The 20,958-nt window shown below is 37.9% G+C and overlaps 3 protein-coding genes across 3 annotated transcripts in view; all 3 read right to left on the reverse strand.

Moving 5' to 3' along the window:
• Positions 1 to 4,897, reverse strand: part of LOC107190150 (titin) — a 54,581-nt gene extending 49,684 nt beyond the window's left edge. Inside the window, 2 exon segments of the mRNA XM_015578903.1 lie at positions 1,214 to 1,411; positions 4,786 to 4,897. Of these exon segments, the coding sequence (XP_015434389.1) occupies positions 1,214 to 1,396 (183 nt within the window). The 5' untranslated portion in view covers positions 1,397 to 1,411; positions 4,786 to 4,897.
• A 1,653-nt stretch (positions 4,898 to 6,550) lies between these two features.
• LOC107190151 lies at positions 6,551 to 11,933 on the reverse strand. The gene is given in 8 exon segments (XM_015578904.1): positions 6,551 to 6,978; positions 7,279 to 7,504; positions 7,976 to 8,171; positions 8,397 to 8,590; positions 8,592 to 8,667; positions 8,769 to 8,785; positions 9,096 to 9,654; positions 11,923 to 11,933. Coding segments are annotated over 7 exon segments (1,695 nt in total). The 5' UTR covers position 9,654; positions 11,923 to 11,933.
• Positions 11,934 to 13,295: 1,362 nt separating this feature from the next.
• Positions 13,296 to 20,452, reverse strand: LOC107190152 (SEC14 domain and spectrin repeat-containing protein 1-B). The gene is made up of 12 exons (XM_015578905.1): positions 20,268 to 20,452; positions 19,266 to 19,458; positions 18,718 to 18,831; positions 17,993 to 18,164; positions 16,965 to 17,065; positions 16,623 to 16,832; positions 15,822 to 16,007; positions 15,564 to 15,678; positions 15,089 to 15,330; positions 14,896 to 15,018; positions 14,118 to 14,309; positions 13,296 to 13,526 (listed from the first exon to the last, which is right to left on the reverse strand). Exons 1-12 carry the CDS (start codon positions 20,450 to 20,452, stop codon positions 13,296 to 13,298), a joined length of 2,064 nt encoding a protein of 687 aa, XP_015434391.1.
• Between the last annotated feature and the right edge of the window lie 506 nt (positions 20,453 to 20,958).

The raw sequence follows: 20,958 nt of genomic DNA on the forward strand, positions 1-20,958 counted from the left end.
CTTCTTTGAGAACTGTGACTATATAACAGTGATATATACCATCTAATGTTGGTCAATTGCTGGTGCCCCAGTGTTCGCCTATTGTTAATCGTTTGTATTGTAATTGGTTTGTGGTGTAAGTGGTTTGTACGGCAATAGTTTGTGGTGTGAATGTTTTGAATTGTAATTAGTTTGTATTGTAAATGGTTTGGATTATGAATTATCTGTATTGTAGTTCGTTTGTATTTTAAATGGTTTTTATCTTAAATGATCTGTATTTTGAAGGGTTTGTATTGTAATATTTTATCGGAAAATAGCGTAGAATGTTCTGATGAAAAGTTCGTTTGTTTCTATCTAATTTAGTTTATTAATTATTTATGTGATCTTGAGCGGGAGGGAACGGAGTTTCAGTCTCTTGTTTCGCGTATACGGTGACTTCAATGCCAGCGTAAGAGAGCTTTACGTGTTCGATTATTCCTACAAGTATATGTGGAATGGAACGGATGTTTGTCACTTCCAAGACAATATCAAAATTTAATTAACATGTTTCATCTATTCTATGTGCACCTATATTCTATATAACGATTATAGGAGTGAAAGGCTGATTAATTCTGAATCCAATGTGAATATCGAACGCGATGGAATAATGTTTAAATGACTCCTTTCTATTGGCGATCAAAATATGTCATATTTTAAAATTACGTGTATCTTATAGAAAATTAGTTCCAAAACTAATTAAAAATTCACTTTACAATACAGCTGCATATGAAAAGCATAAAAATATAATTTTAAGTTACAATACTGGAAATATTTGTTGAATCATTTGAATATCAGAGACGTTACGACTTATAACCTGTCTTATTATTAATACTAGGAAAATTACTTAAAAACAGACATTTATTACAGTAATAATTATCTCACTATCTTGACGAAAATATATTAAATACGAATCATTTTAACAATCGTATTGTTACAAAGATTGTACGTACTACGTAAACTTGAGAGTGAGGCAATAAATATTTCCAGTACCGTAGATAAAAAATGATCTAAAAGAAGCCAATTCACACGTCATCTAAATTTTCATTCGAACATGTTATCATTAACCTCCTGACGCTCTTTTAATATTTTAGACCAGTTTCGAAACACGAAGCGAGCTATCTATTAAGGGGACCAGCATCTGAACGAAGACAGATTAATACATTAGTCGTCTATGATAAGGTACGATGGCCCTTACTTGAAGTAGAGCGATCACCAGACGTGTTTCACCGCTCTGCACGGCTATGGTGCTTATGGTGGTCGTCGGTGCGGTGGTTTGTTGGGGGGGATCCTCGTTGCTCTCCACCACCGATCGTGATTCCTTCTCACGAGGTCCATCGCTATTCTCCGTCGTTTCCATCGCGTCGTGCCCGTCCACCATTCTCGTAATTCTCCTCTTTCGCGGGAAAACAGACTCGTTCGAACTATCGGCGTGAATCGATTAAGCGATTGCCTCGATACCAATAAATCGTTTTCTTATTCTCGTCTTTTTGGATAACTCTAAAACCTCGATTATCTCAACACAATTTATTTGAACACGGCTCGACGCAAGCCTCCATTATCCGAACACTGTTATCCGTTATAAGCAATGAAATTATTTCAAATATAGAGTTATCGAGATTTTTTTAATTTCACAGGTCTAAACATTTGATGATACTGAACATGTACATAAATTAGATAACTTTCCAATGTAATTGTTTTAAATTTATAATTGTTTAATTATAAAACGTTATCAGCAATGCCGTGACATTTTGTTAATTTATTTCTTTAGAAATAGATCTTAAAAGATACAAGAAACAGAATAAAAATTCAGTAGAATATTAAAAATTTTTAATATTTTTGAATTCGAGCACTTTAGCACACAATTAGTTCGTATAATCGAAGTTTCAGTGAAATAATAAATACATTTCATTGAGGCCAATATTTTTTAACGACGAATGATGTAATTTGAAATACAAATTATTTTTTAATGGAATATATTAGACAGCCCTTAATTGAATTTTATTGATCACAGTAAATTGTAATCAATGTTGTTCACTTTTTCCAATGGGATATAAATATACTTATATTACCATTGCGTAACAGAGATTTCGATAATCTCAGACTTAATCATCTGCGTAATTCGCTGACTAATATAAAAACTGTATCAAAGACTCAAATTTAACATTCCTACGTTGCAAGTTTTAAACGACATTCAAAGTTACACTGGGCAATAGAGGGTGAAAACCTAATCACACCGAATTTCCTAAAACACGGAACTCAACTGGCCAATGTTCGTGAAATACGGAATTTAATTGGCCTCGATCCAAAATGCCCAGTGGTTCTTAGTTACCAGGGGACCAGATGAAGGTTTAATGGTTCCCTTCTATCCCCGTTGAATTAATTCCGACGTTGATCAACGTGCCGCGTGCCATCGCGGCCGAAAATGCCGCTATCACGCGGAAACGCTCTCGAAATTGATGCACGACTCTCTTCTCTCTCCCTCTTTCTATGCCCTCGAGTTCTCCAGTTACCATCGCCGCCCGCCTCGACACCACTGATTAACGTTATTTTTGGCGATTCGCCAAACGCTCGTCGCCGCGAGAATTCACCGCGACAATCCTCGCTCCGTGGCGAACCGGCAACACACGAAGCCGCGAAAAATTCCGCCGTTTTTTTTCCCCGCTCGGTCATTCTTTCCTCTCCAGACTGGAGTAACGCAAAACCGCAGAATAAATTACGGTCGGTGGTACGCGGAGGGCGAAAATAGACGTTTAATTCAGGATTCTGCACGGTACGCCACTACGATGCGCGCGCGCGGAAATAATGGAGCAACCTCGCTGTTGATGTTACTTTTTTACGAGCAATGAATGAAAAACTTTTATGATGTTCCGTCACCGAAAATATTCGCGGGGAAATATCTGGGGTGTTCGTGAAATGTTTGGGGGAACGCGTGAAATGGCGAAACGTTACTTGTTTGCCAAGATATTGATGTTTCGAGCTGCAGACTGAATTTATAGGGAGTAAGTATGATTATAATATTTTTCTGGTTGTGTAATTTGGAAAATATGCTAATGTAGTTTACTTAACAGTAGAAGTACCGAAGATGATCTTGCTCCTATTTCTATTACGCTGGTGGAAAGGAGAGCTTGTTGAAAATATACAATTCGACGAATTAATGAACTTCTGCATTTACGTATTGCAAGAATTGCTGAGAGGAATCGCAGAAAATGTACTGGTATGGCGTTAGAATAATTTTTATGAGACTTTATGAACCAGTAATTTTAAGAGGAAATAATTCTGGTTGGCTGAAAATAACTTATGCGTGTAGATATAATAAATTAATTGTCAATGAGGAATGAACATTTGTATATGATTTTGTTCTGAAAAAAATCAGGGCTAAATGTTTTCGAATAACAAATTTGATAGTTGTAGGTTTCTGTATGAGTCATTATTCTTTTTTGAGATAAAGATCGAATCAAATCCTTCTATTTCATTGGGTAGAAATGAAATACCATGTTCCTGTCATTAAAATTTACCTTCTAGAGTAAATATACAATTGCGATGAATGCAGAATTCTTTTCGTTTCATCGCCAACAAAATAATTCTAAAACCTGCAGACGTCAAGAAAATCGTCGTCGATGGATTAATGGTATCGACATTTCACGTTTTCCTCGTTAAACACGAAGATCAAGAAAGAACCTCGAGTACCGATTAGATCCCGCGACAGACATCCCAGAATATCTCCGTCGTGTCCGTTCGATCGCCAGCGTCCAATGGAACGACTATTACGGATTAAGAGGGATCTGGACACCACCTTCCGATCCGACATCGGTGTGTTTATACTTTATAGGTACATATCTTTGTGAGGTGACGTCACCGAACACGGACGAACGAATGGGAGGACAAAACCGGACTGACTGGTGGCGTTCTCCGAACGGCAAGAGAGGTTCACCACACGCACCGCGACCAACGATCGAAGGATTGTCTCGTGGTACCACCGTGGCAAGATAGAAAGAAAAAAAAGAAAGAAAATGGTATCGAAATTATGAAAAAAAATTCCGTTAGATCAGACACAGTCCACCGAAAATCAGGCACGGTTCGCCACGGCTCGCGGATTACGGAACCGTTCGCCTGGTGGCCATCGCGGTGGAACAATGTACGGTATTATCGGGTTATGTCAGGCTAATTACATGTTATCTCGTGGCTACGGCGTGGCCGCTCGTAGAAACCGATTAACAAGGCAACACTCGGTCAGTTTCGATGCACACGCGTATACTTGTTTACTTTAATTGGGTTCAACGACAAAACATCACGGTCGACCGGCCGACTCGTCACGATAATAATAATCGACGAGGAAAATTAACTATGACCCGTACGAAAGTTCGATCTCTTATTTACCGCGTAGATGTTCCTTAGTCAGTTATTTTTCAGGACAGACGAACCGGTGAACATTGTACCCGATTAGATGGGGGAAAAAAACGTGGCTGTTCGAACGGTGTCTAGCTGTTTCTAAATGATTCTGGATGAATGAATTCATTCAGAAGGAACCGTGAAGAATAAATGAACGGGACAGTTGACTCGATTTTTTCGTGAGTAAATCGTGTTAGTTCTCGTTTTTAACGTCGTGAAATACTGGCCTCCTATTTGTCGTAATAATGTCTGTATGGTTTCTGCTTATGTTATTGTGTTATATTAACAGAGAATAGAATAATAGAAACAGTAAATTTTTCAAATACTCCGCGAGATAGTGTAATATGTTACGGTAATCGATTATTTTCGGACAATCACCTAAATCGATCCACGTTTATGCAATGACAACCACAACGTAAACCGCAGCAGCAGCAACACTCGCGTGACACATGTCACAGTCGTGTCACATCACCGGTCGATCGGTCGCAGAAGCAAGCCGACCCGAGACTGAGCCGTACGACCGTTTCGAATGCCGCCGAAGCTGCTCGGTACCGGCCGAGCCGATCCGAGCACGCGCGATTAACGTCGAATAGCGACGAGTCTGCACGAGAACCGACGGGAATTTCTGACCCGCTGAATTCAAAGCAATTCCCGATGGAACTTCTTCAGTTGCGCGTGAATTTCGATATTTTTTAAAATTTTGCAAATTTTTTAAGGACCTCCATTGAAGTGTCAGGCACTTTTTTGCTATTTTTTGGTTCTTTAAAGGGGAAACACCTTTTAACTCTTGAAGGGTGAATGTTTTTAATGCTCATACAACAGCGATGCTTAGGGCTGTATGAACCCCTAATAATTTCTAGTTTTTAAAGATTATTTTCGAAGGCATAAAAATTGAAAGTGTTCTGCCATTTTGTATGACTTATTATTAGACTGCGGATTTTTATGAGAAATATCATTTCATGAAGTGATTTACAAATAAAAAGTTCTTTCTTTTCTTAGGAATTCTATTGGGAGAAAAATAAAATAAAAAATGTATCGAACTCTATGGAGTTCTTATTCTTTCATATTATTTCACGTGGTCCTGCATGCTAGAAATGCATAAAATCCACAGTCTGCTTAAATGCGATGCATAGATGATGAGATAGATGAAGCTTTAAGGTATGGAGTAAATTTCGATGCAGCAAAGGATGCACTTGAATACTTTTCTTCGTGAAAAATTGGCTGACAAAAACAGCATTTTAAACTGAGCCCTTTCCATACGAACCCAAACAGTTACTTTAGAAATTTTGTAAAATTTCAGTCCTCATTTCTGTGGAAGTGAGAGATCATAACGTGCAAAATTTTGATAGATCAACGTCATAGACATGGTCCCACTGTCCTCTATTTACTGAAATTGGATAAGGACTGTCGTTGACCTCTTAGGCAGTGGAAACATCCCATTCTAAATGTCGATAATTTTTGCTCTCTTTATACCAGGAGTGTCACTGGCTGGTTAAGTACACCGACAGATTACAAGACCAAACACTTTATTTACAAAACGTAACGAGCAAGCCATGCATACTGTAAATTTCGTACAAGATACAGTGACGTAACAATTAGAACTTACATACTAAACAGAAAACAGACGTTTTAGTACATACCTACGGATTTTGATTTTTAAGTAATAGGTTAAGGTGTTAAGTGTCTTAGTTAATTATCGTTTACGTGTTTCAAGTGCTGTATTTCATATAGGAATGTGTTCAACCCGATATTAATGACGATATGTTGCATGCACTGATCATTTTTGTTTGTATTGTAGGTATAAAATCGACCTCACTTTCACATTGTGTGCTTAGTATTATTGCAACGCTATAATAACAAAAAATGTACTAGCTTCTTTAATAAAAATTTTAAACTCCACAGTGAGAGTGATGAAAAATAACACCTTGAAATCATAGTTCCCGTTGATTTATGATGAATAGTCGATTCGTCAAATCCTTAAAACACGAGGAATGTTAAACATGTTCCAACAATCCTATATTGCTGTGTAATCGACGTATAAAATTGCAATCTAACAATGATCAACACCGGGTTGAACCAGCAGAACGATCGATTGTTTAATTTTAATTAAAAGATGCACATAAGTCACACCAAGACGAGACAGCTAGCTTGCATTAGACAGCGGCAAACGACGTCGATTTTCATTGACGCTGGAAAGCTCGACGAAACTCTGTTGCACGGCGTAACGATCGAAGCATGCGGCTTCGTGGCTGCAATTGCAGCTGCAGCAACACTTGTTCCTCTCGCCATTCATCGAGGGACCACCGATCGGACTCACCTTCCTCGCTTTATCGAGGAAATCTTGGCCCTCCAGGCTGTCGTCCCTCTTCGTCGGTGACATTTCGATTCCGCTGTCCTCGTGATGCCTGGTGTATTCCTTCAAGGACAACGTCATGTCCTTCGAGGTGTCTGCAGGAGTCACCGCTAGTGGTCTGTGTTCTTCGTTCTTCTCGCAAATCTTCGTGAACTTTATCACGCGTTCGGTGTCGTCCGATTTTGTTGATAATTCGTCCCTGCGGCTGTACGACTCATCTACTCAGAATTAAAATTTAGAATTATTTCATGGACCTTTGTGAACGGATTGTGGATATTTTCGTGGAGTCATCGTATATTTATGGAGTAATTCATAAAAATAGGATTTCAGTGAAAATTTATTATGTCCCTTGGATGACGAACCTGGTCACAAATATGGGTCACTTGACACCTGGATTATGAACCTATTAAATGTTAATAATAAGATATACGCCTTCAGTGTGTCCGTTTTTCGAGGTTTATGACTGCTGATAATGAATAAATAATATACTATTGAAATAAAATATTGACGAGTCTCACTTTTAGATCCAAGCTCCGGTTCACGATGGTAACCGTTGGTTTTCTCATGGGCGTCCGGTGACACGATGCGTTCGAGATCCATGATTTCTTTAACATCAACATTTTCACGATGATCTTGCACAGTGTTGGATATCACTTTGTAAGATGCGACTCCTAGTCGTGTGTCGTGCGATACACGCAAAGTCGTCGTCTCGGTAACTTCCTTTACGATTTTACCGGATTTTTCCTACGCCAACAAATATCAAAATAATCTGTTTACAAATGACGAATTTAATTTTTGAGTAAAAATCGTTATAATAAGTATCAGATTTATAAATTACCTATGGGACTTAATCTACAAAGAAATTCTTGTGTTACAATCATTTCAATGCTTACTTGCTTGATATCGTATTATTATTTTTGAATAACATTGAGCATTCATGTTTAAGAGATTTTTATAGTTATTACGTTCAGTTGTAAATAAATTCTGCTTTAGTATTATCAATCCTAATGAAACTTAGTAATTGATATTCAATTTGAACATCTTATTCATATAATTATTTAATTATTATTATTAAGTAAATTGAATATTTGAAAAACATATAGAGATAGATATATTACCAAATGAAAAAATTTCTTAAGTTCTTTTTATAAAGATTATGAATGGGTATTTTAAAATAGAAATCAATCTAGAGAAAATATAAAATTCACGACATACCTCTATCCTTTTTTCCACAGCTACAAATTTGTCAACTTGCTTTTCACCATTCGCCTCACAAACTTTCGGTCTTGAAATCTCTATCAACGTCTCCTTTTTTTCCAGCTCCGGAACTTTCGAAATTTCTTCATGTTTAGTCACAGAAGACAACATTGCTGCGTTCGTAGTTATAAATTTTGGATCCTCGATGTTCCACCTTCACAAATTAAATAAAAAAGAATATTATTGAGAATCACTTATATTCCCCCAATAATTATTTACTGTCGTCAATCTAGTCTATGTCAAATGTTCAAAGTAATGTCAAATACTTATAATATTTTTATATTTAATATTTAACATTTTTTATAGAATTGAATTTTAATGTAATGTATTTTTAGACAAAATCACAACATTTATAGCAACTCAGTATTCTGTTTCGTACCAAGTATCGCCTCCAGACGTCATGGTTGCTGGAGCAGCAAGGTCTTCGCATTCTGGGGACGTAACGAAGGATTCGCTTCTCGAACGAGCCGTCGGTGTTGTTGAACATTCAGTGGCAGTCACGTAACACTCGACGTTCGAGTCGTCACCTACGCTGTTGTTACAAGACTTTTCGATAATCTCCTGTGATGAAAATAAATAAATGATTAGAATTTGAAAGTTGAATGTGTTTCACAATATGTACTTTGACAACGCCCCCAGCTATTATATTTCTATACGTATTACTTTTATTAGTTATAAACATCCTCATTTTAATAATTCTTGTTTTAACATCTTAGAATAGTTAATGTTCCATCAACCATAATATACATACTTTTGAATCGAATAATTCTATAAACACATTAATCCATAATGATATTTAAATTATTTATACATTTTCATTTTTCATGTCAGAATTTTCTCTACTTGGTCAACAAATTATTGAAACGAAATCTTGCCTCTATTACAGCTCGCGAAACTATATCATCCGAACCACCCTTCAATAAACCTCCCACATTTTCATATTTCCTATAAAAATAACTCTCCAACACAGATCAGAAATTACCTAAATTACTCAAGATACTAAAAACAATTAATCGATACTAATCTCAACTCAACAAACTAAATATCTCAAACAATAATTTACTACTACAAATCTTACCTCTACAGCATCTTCCTGTTTATCACCGTCTACAATTCGATCGAATTCCTCTCGATTCTCACTTTCCGTTTCATCATTTTCAGACGTCTTCGGCATAGAGACTTGCTGCTCAGGCGACAGAACACTTTCGACAGCAGCACCAATGCAAGTTCCATTCGCTGATCTCGGCGACGTTGGTGTCGCCGAAGTGGAGGAACCCCAGGTGGTCGTTGACTTTGTCGTCGTGGACAGAACCGTGGACATTGACTTCGGCTGAATTTGCGCTGCAGCCGTGGACGAGCTTATCAACGGTGATGCGTTGACAGTTCCAACGGACGAAATTCCAGCTGATATCGGTTGAACGGAAGTGGCTGGGGCGACTGACGACGTAGAGAACAAAGAGGAAGTGGAGGACATCGCGGATGAGGACATCGGCACAGGCCGAGTCCTGGCTCCCGCCTCGCAGAGTCTAGCGTCCAGCTTCTCGGCCAGCCTTGTCACTTCCGCCAGCCTAGCCGAGATCGCCTCCACCGCTGTCAAGTTACTGACTTTGCCCGAGGCATCCTCGGCTTCAGACATTCTAGAAAAATAAATTTCCATCGTTCACTGGCACCGCCTATTAATAGAGCTATACGTGGACCGAGGTCTGCACACTCTTTAAAGGATGTTTTAAGGGCTCTTTAACCTTCCAACATGGAGTCAGATACGTGGTAATATTTTAAACTGAATTTAGTAAATATGTACATTATTCGTTTTCTTTGTGTCCACGTGAAATACTGTTCCGCTGGTATTAAAATTTGAGGTTTCGAATAAATGTAACTCTTGCAATAAGAATAGAATTCCTTTTGTGCCTGGGAAAATATTAACGATAAAGTAATTCTTGAGAGTGAAGTCGTCAAAGAAATCGTATGGCAAGGGTTTAATATCGATGATAACGGTATGGGGTGTCCAGTGGGGAGATGTCTGTTTAAGATATTTAGCGGATATTGGTAAATACACGGTACGACTGGTAAGAAATATTGGATCGAAGAATTGGATAAATGAATTTCTTTTTATTATTGATGATTTTTATTTATTTATCGATCGATTTCTATCGGTAAAATTAAACACGGTCAGGCGGGTTCAGAAAACGTCAAATTTCAAATGTATTATGCAATCGACAGTGACAGCGCCGCGACTGAGCGTCACGGAACAGATGGTGCTTTCAATGTGGGGCGTAGTTCTAATTTCGGTGAACCGAGAGCCACTGAATCGGCGAAGAATTACGTTTGAGCGGCATTTTGAATCATTACTGAGCACAATAAAATTCCGTGCGATCTTCGGGACACCACACGGCACTTTCTACCATCAGAAAATAACCGTAACACAAAAAGGATCCCTTATTTCTTCCTATTTTCACTTTATACTTTCTTATTTTCCACCAAGAAATAAGTTATATAAGTCTGGACACTTTTGAATATTAGTACGTAGTTTCATTATACTAGATTCTAGACAATTCCCTATGCTATTAGTGCATAAAATATGCATCATTGAGAATCAATTTTTAGTAGCCCATTACAATGTCTATTATAATCTGTTAATTGACAAAGTATTACTTTCCATAAACTGGTATTTGATAACAGTATGTATATTTGTGTTTTACAAAAATTTATGAAGCTATGTTCGTAAAGAAATAAAAGAATAACAATTTGTTTCAGAAACGTCAGTGTTTACGTTGCTTAAATAATATTTCCTACCTGAATAGCAGTGATATATGGCAGGACAATAGGAATCATTAGAGTAGTCGTGTCCATCCAGTTCAATAATACTGATAAATATAACTTTCAACTCGTGTAACGTCGATATTCATGTTTCACCCCATGGCAGATGCTCCAAATATGTAAAGATTCGCATATAAGCTTCTGTCTCTCGAAGAATATTACAATTTCAAATGAAACTATACGAACATAAACGATCTAACGCGCTATTTCCCCGGTTGGATTCTAGGATCAATATATTTGTGCATTCGCAGCATGGATCACAGCCAATGAATTTTCATACCAACTGCTATCAACCCAGAAAGCGTCTGCACGTGTTGGAACAATGAGAATCTTGGAACAACAATACGCCTCTGATAAGAGTTCCACAAAAACGGAACATCGAGTGAAAAGAAATATATAGAAAGTGAATGCATCGATGAAGCTTAAAGCACGGTCTGCTTGTTTTGGACCGTTGCCAGTGAACTGCATTCTCCAGATTTAAAACTTCGCGGTAGATCCAAGTAAATTTTCTCAGCGAATCTCCCGTGCATTTGGACTTCGACATATTTCTCTCGCGAATACATTCATGTAACAATTTCGATGGCCCTGACAGTCCTAGCCTAGGTGAAAATGGGACGTTGGGTCTCTATGAATACAAACTGTAACGGACACGTCAACGAGAAACAGACACTGGTGACCTATATTTATTACACTAACACGTGGACGAACGACAAAACTCGACAGAACGCACATTAATCACCTGTGTAAGATTTTCTTTTCTATTTAATTTCAAGTATTTACAAGCAATTCCTTCTACGGAATTATAAGTAAATATGTTGACATACCTGTATAAGATATTCATGAAAAAAAAAAACTCCATATCTTCGACTATCAAAAAACTATCTATCGAGTTACCTATCGATAACTGATCCAACGACACCAAACTAACATACCGAACAAAGAACTTCAAAAAAGAATTCCGTTACTGGAAGTAAATAATTTGATCTGTCACGAGATCCAGCGACGATTTGTCGACATTTAAATGATAGCACGATCGACTCCAGGATCGAACACGACCACTAATTGTTATTCGGAAACTTCAAACTTACATGCACCAATATCAAGGTGTAGGTGACTCGTCGACGTGCAGCCATGGACTGACACACCGCCTCCGTTAAAAACGGAGGTGGCCCGTCGACGTAGCCAGCCCCCCTCGCCTCTTATTACCGACTCCGTTCTGCCGCGGTCTTTCTTTCGTCGGAGGATTATACACTCGGGAAGCTGATCCGGCTCTCTTCGATCTACCCGCGAGACGGCGGACGATGACCGAATTACGCGAGTTTTATTGCTCTAACCCGGTTGCACCGGATATACAGGGTGGGGCAATAACAATCTTCACTTCGAATATTGTCGTTATTTGGACTAATATGAAATAATTTTATATACAAAACTTACACGGTATAGAGGGGTGCATATTATGACAAATATTTTCTGCATGGGTGAAGACATAGAGGAGATTTCAAGGTCATCTCTATTTTGTTTTAATGGATTGCTATGCTTTTTAATCGCGATGTGATAGCCGGTGTTGAGGCGACTTCAGCGAGCTATAATTGAAGTTCATGCAAGGTCGAATGTGATAGTAAAATAAATTTTCTTACATTACAGGAGATTTCTTACATTGCAATCTTCGTATCGCTGCATCACGTGCATGTCTTATTGCTTCAGAACTTATTCAAGCACATGTTGCAATTACCTTGCATAACCTTCAATGATAGCTCGCTGAAGTCGTCTCAACGCCGGCTATCACATCGCGATAAAAAAAACATAGCTTTCCATTAAAAAAAAATAGAGACGACCTTGAAATCTCCTCTATGTCTTCACCCATGCAGAAAATATTTGTGTCACAATATGCCCCCCTCTGTACCGTGTAAGTTTTGTATATAACATTTTTTCATATTATTACAAGTATCGGCAATATTCAAAGTGGACGTAGTTATTGCCCCACCCTGTACACATCGGACGAGAAATACCCAAGGACACCGGTGTCGATCGAAAAAGCAACGGAAATTCGAGGGAACCTTGCCAAACATCTGGATCCACGGTAAAAATCAACGATACTGGATCCGTTTAGGATGGGCTGGGATAGGTGGAGACAGTTTCACGAGGGTGGCCAGTTTCGATCATGGCGATATGTTTTTGAACCAACACCAAGAATTTCAGATGATTAGAGGTCTGTCACACGGAGATACGTATATGACAGATATATACAGAGTGTAAAATTGTTAATGGATATGGCTTCAAAGAGTGATCTACGGCGATGGATCGGTGGATATTTGCCAAAAAGTTGCTGCAAAATTGTTCATAACCAATGAAAATTAATATTATACTTTGAATTCGGTGATAAGTATTTTTCTGTATTTTATTCCTGAATGTGTATCTTATACGCGTATCGCGATGAACGTATCTCCACGTGGAGGAGCTTTTATGGTCGCCGTCGTACTTGCCGTTGGTGGCACAGGGGCTCCTTCAGCCTGGTCCTCAATAGACGGCCCAGACGGACCATTCGACCGACCTCCAGAAGAAGTTTCTCCCGATTGCCCAGGACGTCCCTTATCTCTGCTCTGGCACGTGACTCCGCCGCCAGATCCTCCGTCTTCAGCGATCGACGCAGGCATCCCACTGTCTCGATCAGATCGCGTAACTTTGAACAGTGCTTGAACAGGTATATTCGAAATGAATAATTCATCAAGTAACAGGTAATCTGAGAATGAGGTGAATTTAATGTTTTTTAGGTAACCTTCTGACGACTATGGATCCATATGTGTTTCAAGGGTACGCTCGATGTGGACTAAGGATCCATATATGAGATTATTGCGTAATAAATATCGTTTTCACAGCGTGATTCATTTTAATCATCTTATAATCAATAAATACGGGATTGAGAGCTTGTTAGTTGTTGGTAAAAGTTTGTCGATTCTGATAAATTTTACTTCGATTAAAAGTCTCCTTTTCGGGATAATAGTAGTCGTTCAAACTCTGCAGTTAAAAAACGGTGTTTATTATGCAACAATTTACCATGTACCTATGTATCTGATAGCAATGTTCATTGCAAATATGTATATTAAATAGTATGTGTGCCGCCATTTTTCATTCTGGTGTTATTGTGACCGAAATTGAGGAATAGCTATTTTTCTGTTATTTTTTAATACAACACTAAAATACTGTAGATCCCCCATTGCCTGCACAGTGTGATGTTTTTTTAAATGTTTATTTTAATTTTTCCAACAATGGTCACCGTCCATACATCTTCGACGCTCCTGTGGAAAACAGCACACACTCTCAACCTGGTCAATTGTTCTTGACCAACGGATCGAAGCTGCTTCCAGGCCTGTCGCAGCCTTGAGAAAAGGGTCGCGTTACTGTCCAGGGACAGCCTGCAGGATAATCTTAGCACTCGAGCACCGTTCACTAATTGGCAGCCATAATCGTATGTCCCCTGGAATTTTAAAGGCCAGCGTTAGATCCTTGATACTTTCACTCCGGTTCTCGCTGTTCAGATTAGATATCTCAAGAAGAATTTCAAAGAGTCAGGCACAGAAACACCATGAACCAAACATTTAGAATCAATTTAAGGTTTTATAAATATCTATATTTATAAATTTATATTTAATGTATATTTTTATAAATACAGTTAATATACCACAAATATGTGGTACATTATACATACAGGCTATCAGGAAATTTCAGGAATTTCCTTGACCCATATAAAAAATTGTGTGAAACAAAAGTTCAACTATATTCAAGTGTGCACAATTTTCGTCAATCATAGTTTCTGTGTCTGTATTTTTTTCCAAGAAATGTATATCACCCTTTTTGTTTCTTAAATGAAACAATAACACATTGTCAAACACTTTAAAATAAATGATGTTCTTTATGAAATTTATAAGTCCCTTTTTACGTATAATATTAATTGCGTGTGTATTGAATAGAAATAATAAAGAAAAATTGTGAATAATAATAAATCTTACCGAAATATTATCTCATTATATAATATATATATTGGACCTTAAGCAGTGTCATACCTTAGCGGTTTCTTGAAACGACTGATGCTCCTCCTTTTGCGCCTGTATTTCAATCGCGTTGCAACCAATCTCCATGTGATTTTTCAGAAGAACATCGTACAGGTCGTTCAACCATTTAACCGCCTGTGAACTATGTTTTCGTAAAGAAATCATCTATCAGGAGAAAAATACACCATAAAAAATGTACGGTCACCTGTTCAGTGTCGCTTTCGTAAGTGTATATCAAAGTAATTTGTTTCAGTGACAGTTTTTGCAATTCAACGCTGTCGTTGAAGATATTTTTCCTAGCATTCGTTGCATCCAAAATGTCTCTGACGTTCACTATATCTTCACCGTAGTCGACCTGCACGTCGCGGCCGAGGGCATCCTTCACAGGCATCGAGAGTATGTCTGATAATTTTTCACCTTCCTTCACCAGTTCACATTCCAATGTTTCTAGAAATTTATGCGATACATTCGATTATTTCATTTATTTTCGTGCATTTATTCGAACCGATGTCTTATCTATGGAACAATTTTTCAAATTTCATAAGAAATATCAATAGAAAATATATTTTTGACAGTTATATTGACAATTATATTAAGCTTACTATTTCTCCAGGCTGGGAACACTCATCGAGGAGTTATTGTATTAGTAACTGTGTAATACGTGATAATTTTATATTTACCAAGAACAGCCTGATTCTGCTCCAATTTCGACAGGTTCGCAGCAGCCTGAGAGAAATCGTGAATCCTATTGCCCATAACCAACTTGTCGAACACTTCGCTGGTTTTGTCAAAATACTGAAACATTAGAAATGATAATGATTAAAGAACGTTTGTCTAAAATATTTCTGAAATTAAATTGAAAGAACAATCAAGTTTCCTTATTATTATTACAATATTAAATTTGTCGTAACACAGTGATAATATTTGCAACCGTATACCTCAGACACCAGCCTGAAGAATCTTTGCGAAGTGATTAACACGTTTCTTCGTCTCTCCAGTCTGGTTGCGAAGCTCCGACACACGAAATCCATGAAGTCCCTTTGTGACTTCAAATCTTCAGACAGACGTGCGCTTGGTAAACTGTCGATTTTGTGAAGCAATTCTGCGTAGCGACCGTATGTCTCCTAAAACACAAAATTAAATTCATAAATTGTAACAGCATGTACTTTTTAGAATTTATATATTACCTTCTTAGATTAATATGTGTATTATTATACAAGCTGTTCTGCTTAAAACAAACTACCTAAATATCTTCTCTACCTGTGATCATAATAGATTCACATTTTCAAGCAAATCCAAATATTTCTGAGACTAATGTACAAAAGCAGGTATGCAATACAGATTAATATCTTTCGCAAAATTGTTAAATATCAAATAAAAACGTTACTACAATTTATTAACCAGAGATGGACAAACTCATTATCTAGATAAAAAGTTTCGAATAACGAATAAAAGATAAAAAAAAGTATTTCGTCATTTTTAACTGTTTATACGTGGAAATTTCAATTTTTATAATAAAATAATACTTCTTTATAAATGAATCAAGATTTGTCGAACAATTATTTAATCTCATTAACTGTTTAAAGCTCAGAACGACACCCTTTGATACTGCTGCTTTTCACTGTGTATTATTTGAATAAAATTCTGCCCAACTCTGCAATAAACAATGGCAGTCTAACAACAGTCAGTGATTCCGAATTTTCGAATGGTGGTAGTGTATTAGTCTTATATATTAGTACCCTGCATTCAAGTTCCAATTCCTCGTGCTGCCTTCGAAGCTCCTCCGAGGACGAAACATCGAATCCGACCTGGCAACAGGAATTCAGCATAGCGTCAGCTGGTCCAAGGATCCAGTCGGTGACACGGGACACACCCTTCTCGAGATCGCCGATTACTCTGGCAGTGTCTAGGTTCCTTTCCATTTCTGTCCAGGAATTTTCGATGCCTACCTAAACAATAGAAACGAAAAAAAAATGTTTCGTTTTACGAAGAAAAGATAAAACTTTAGAACGAAAAAAAAGATATCATTTACATAGATATAAGAACAACGTATTTTGTTCGATTTGGAACGAAACAAATACCTGCTTCAATTCTATGGAGTCGATAAGTTCGTGGATACGTTTCGTGGTGTCCAAAAGGTCCTTCGAGGACTCCCTGCTCATCGAACTCACCAAATTTCTACCTGAAAAAATAATAAAACGCAATTTTTACTTATTTCTATAGTAAAATTGTTGGTCAAAAAGTGGAAAAATAAGTTGAAAAATAAAATTTCTTTGTATAATGTTTCGTTTCCAAAATATCCAATTTTCCAAATTCCAATGTATGTATTGCTGATGACAGTAAGTAGAAATGGAATGTAATGAACAGACGCGTTAACCAAGACCTATTCAATTACACGTATCTTCGTCAGATTTTCGAATTCGATTATCTCGAAAACAACGCATCATACGAAACAATATTATTCCCCCATACATTCTCAACATATTCTTGAATGTATAATCACACCCTTTTGGGTTGTACCACCAGTTCGGAAACACTCTATATTTACCTAAACACAACCTACTAATAATAACTGTTACCATGAACACACAAACGTTTAAAAAAAAATCTAAATTACTCACATAAATATAATATAATCAACTAGATAAATTACAAGATAAGTACACATATAAAATTTCTAATAAAAATGCAAATTTATAATTTTCTGTCTAAACCTCCAAAACAGCGCACCGTAACCAAAATCTTCATCCCGATCGAACTTCGAAAACCAAACGCCAAAAGACTCGTCCCGCGTGATCTCACGCAAGGGAAAAATAAGAAATAATTAAGCAAGTTGCATTGTCCGTGTTCGTCGTTTTTACACCCTCGCGAACGGCCGCGGTTGTTCCTTAAGGAACGCTCTTAGCCGACATCCGGTCAAGCCGGTTTTTCGAATTTTTGCGGATGATCTAGCTGCAAGTGTCTATCTTCCCTGTACGACCGGCTTGATTGCCAGCGTCGTAGCAGGAAATCACTATTAATGTACGCCTCCGACGCGATCGATAGCGGCGAGACGTGAAAGCGAACGGGCAGGAACGTCGGATAAACTTGTACGGAGGTTTTTGCTCACCTGTTTGGAGAACGTGGCGCGCGACGGATGATAATTCGCTGCTCGTCTCCCAATAGGATTCGAGATCGGCCGATTCCGAGACGCGAAAAGCGTCCAGGGTGGTTAATCTTTGATGGAGGCTGGTCATCTTTGACACGAGATCTGATGCATCCTTAATGTAGTCCTCCACTTTCTATTCAATCGATCGAGATCATGTTATTGGATGTAGAAACGTGACCAACACGATGGAGAACGTAACGTTCAATAAATAGACTGCGGTTCTTTAGGGAAATATAAATTTTTGTGCACTAGAGTTTATGAAAATTGGGGTACAAGAAGAATTTGTTTATCAGTCAGGGGGAGGGGGGCAAAAATATTAACACATCGACTGCCACAGTGAAAAAGGCTTTACGTAGTCGGACAGACTTTATTTTGCGTTTAAAGTCACAAATAATTGAAAATGTATGCGTTTTGTTAAAAGTTAATTGTAACACACTGCTCAACACAAATAGAGGATAATACATGTATTGCAATCACTGCAACTGACAATACAGCATACAATTACTGGATAATTTAAAAAAAAAATAAATTTTTTAATAAAAATTTGTCAAACTTATAATATTTTTTCGTCTTTTTCACTTGATTGACATTCAGTAAAATGAATACTTGAAACATTCGAAAAATTAAACGTTACAACTTAAACTAAACGTTTTTTTTACCGAATATTCATGTTTGACAAAAATTACCACGCGTTTCTGAATCCACTCCGTATGATTGTACAGTTTGTTGCCGCCCAGCTCGTACGGTAGTTGCGCGAAGTCCACGTGAAGCTGAAGCCTCGTCTGGGTAAGGTACGTCGGCTGAAATAACAACGATGAGAAGAGGCAGATTAATTTGCGTCACGCTAAACGCGCTGGAACAGGCCGCCAATTAACTTGTTGCTAACGTAATTTTAAGACGGACCAATTTCAGGCGAAACTGACGAGTCAGGAGAGAACAGATTGAAATGGGTAGTTGGAACGACTAGACTATTTTCAACGAAATTCTACAAAAAGGTGGAAACCCAGCTACTTAGTGGAACAGGTGTGACTAGACGGTACCACGGAATTGTGAATTATATAACTTGCAGGTAAACGTCAAAGAACTTTCAAAGGCTTGCAAAACGCTTTTAGGATCGTTTGTATATAATTTACAAAACATCTTTATATGGGAAGAGATATGGGAATTGGAGGATTAAAAGAATCCTCTTCAATGGAAATAAATGGTTAGTTATATTTCTTAACTAGACACAAACCTCTCCTTCTTTGTGAGATCTGGTGCAACTGTCTACTCTTTTGTCCCAGAAACCTTCGGGTCGCACCACGATCACAGAAGCGGCGGAAGCTCCCAGAAGAACGATCGACAGCCGTATGCAGGACCTCGCAACACGCCACGCACCCCTTCGTGCGTCCACGACCAAGACTAACCCGTTCCTCTTCGTCTCTTCGCTAACAATGAAACACATTCCTCGTGACCCACTTCCATTATGGCGAAGCGATCGGTCCGTAATATACAAAATGACCGTTCCTTCAGAAAACTAAGATTTTTTAATAAACTCATGGAACCCTATATCGTTTCACTTTAATAAGAAAAATATGTTATTTCAGAAAATTAAGTCTTGCTGAGTGAATAATAGTATAATAACAATCTTCCTATTTTTAACAAAAGTGCTCACCGTTATACCAAAACACTGTTAACAACTTTTTATGCAGTAACACTGTATTTCATGTTCAAAAACCCTCTTTTGATAAAATGTTTCCTACTTCAATGGATTATTTTGACAGAATTTATGTAATTTTCTGAAGCTTTTTTATCAATGGTAAGTATTCTAATAAATTGTTAGAATAAAGGAGTTGAGAAACTACGCCCAAGTCACAAGATTATAGATACTAAATTGATTTTTAATTTAGTTCGAGGGAATTTTCTGAACCAATGATATAAGTCATTAACGCGAACATTTTTGTATATTACAACCCAGTATACCGATTAGTTAAAAAAACTGTAAATTTTATGAACATATAGAATTTTGTCAATGTCTAACATTAAGTTTCTTTCCACTATTTCTATTACAGTGAAATCGTTAATGCAGAACAGATTTCTGTTCCATTAATCATAATTACTCTGTAAAAGTGTATGCACATTATAGTGAAATCGTTGATACAGTAAAACAGATTTCTATCCCATTAATCTTTATACAAACTGGTCCAGAAAACTGTAGATGCACATAAAACTTCCCAGTCTATACCAGAAAATTTACCCAAAAATGGCCAAGAAGTATGCGATAAGCGACTCCAATCTCGGTTTCGTGCTGGGCTGGAGTTCGGACGGAACGTTAACAACGATCAAAGGTCTTCCATCGCGATCACGTCCCCCTGGAATGCACGCAAGATTCGATTCGAGGGCTTCCAAAATGTCCACTGCCTCCAGGCTCGTCGTGGGCATGGCTTCGTTTCACATATTATTCCACCACCGATCTCAAAACCACTCCTCCCATCAAATCAACCTCACGCATACACAACACAGACACTCCATAGTCAAGAATCCCCGCACATTTACGGCACGTAGAATCATCGAGTAGCACGTAACCGACGTAACACAATACGTCTGATCGAGCAGGTAAACGATCGGTGTCACTGTACGATCGTACTACGATCACCAGGGAATTGTGTTACCCGTGATCAAGTTCGTCCCCGGTAAAAACCGCCTCGTGGTTCACATACCCGTAGAATCCGTACGCCTATACCAAAACCAACGGAACCATTGCGTCTGAACCACATGAATAGAAATGTCTCAAGAAACCTGATTTACATATCAAAAGGTACCACCGAGTACAGTGAAAGTTAAACACTCCTGTGGCAGTGTCACGCCTTCCTCTGGATCATTGGCCAACAAACTCCCGTCTCACATCACGATCAACTCCCGATACAGGCCAAGACCACGAAGATCGT

Source organism: Dufourea novaeangliae, unplaced genomic scaffold, assembly GCF_001272555.1.
Source record: "Dufourea novaeangliae isolate 0120121106 unplaced genomic scaffold, ASM127255v1 scaffold168, whole genome shotgun sequence".
Lineage (NCBI taxonomy): Eukaryota > Metazoa > Arthropoda > Insecta > Hymenoptera > Halictidae > Dufourea > Dufourea novaeangliae.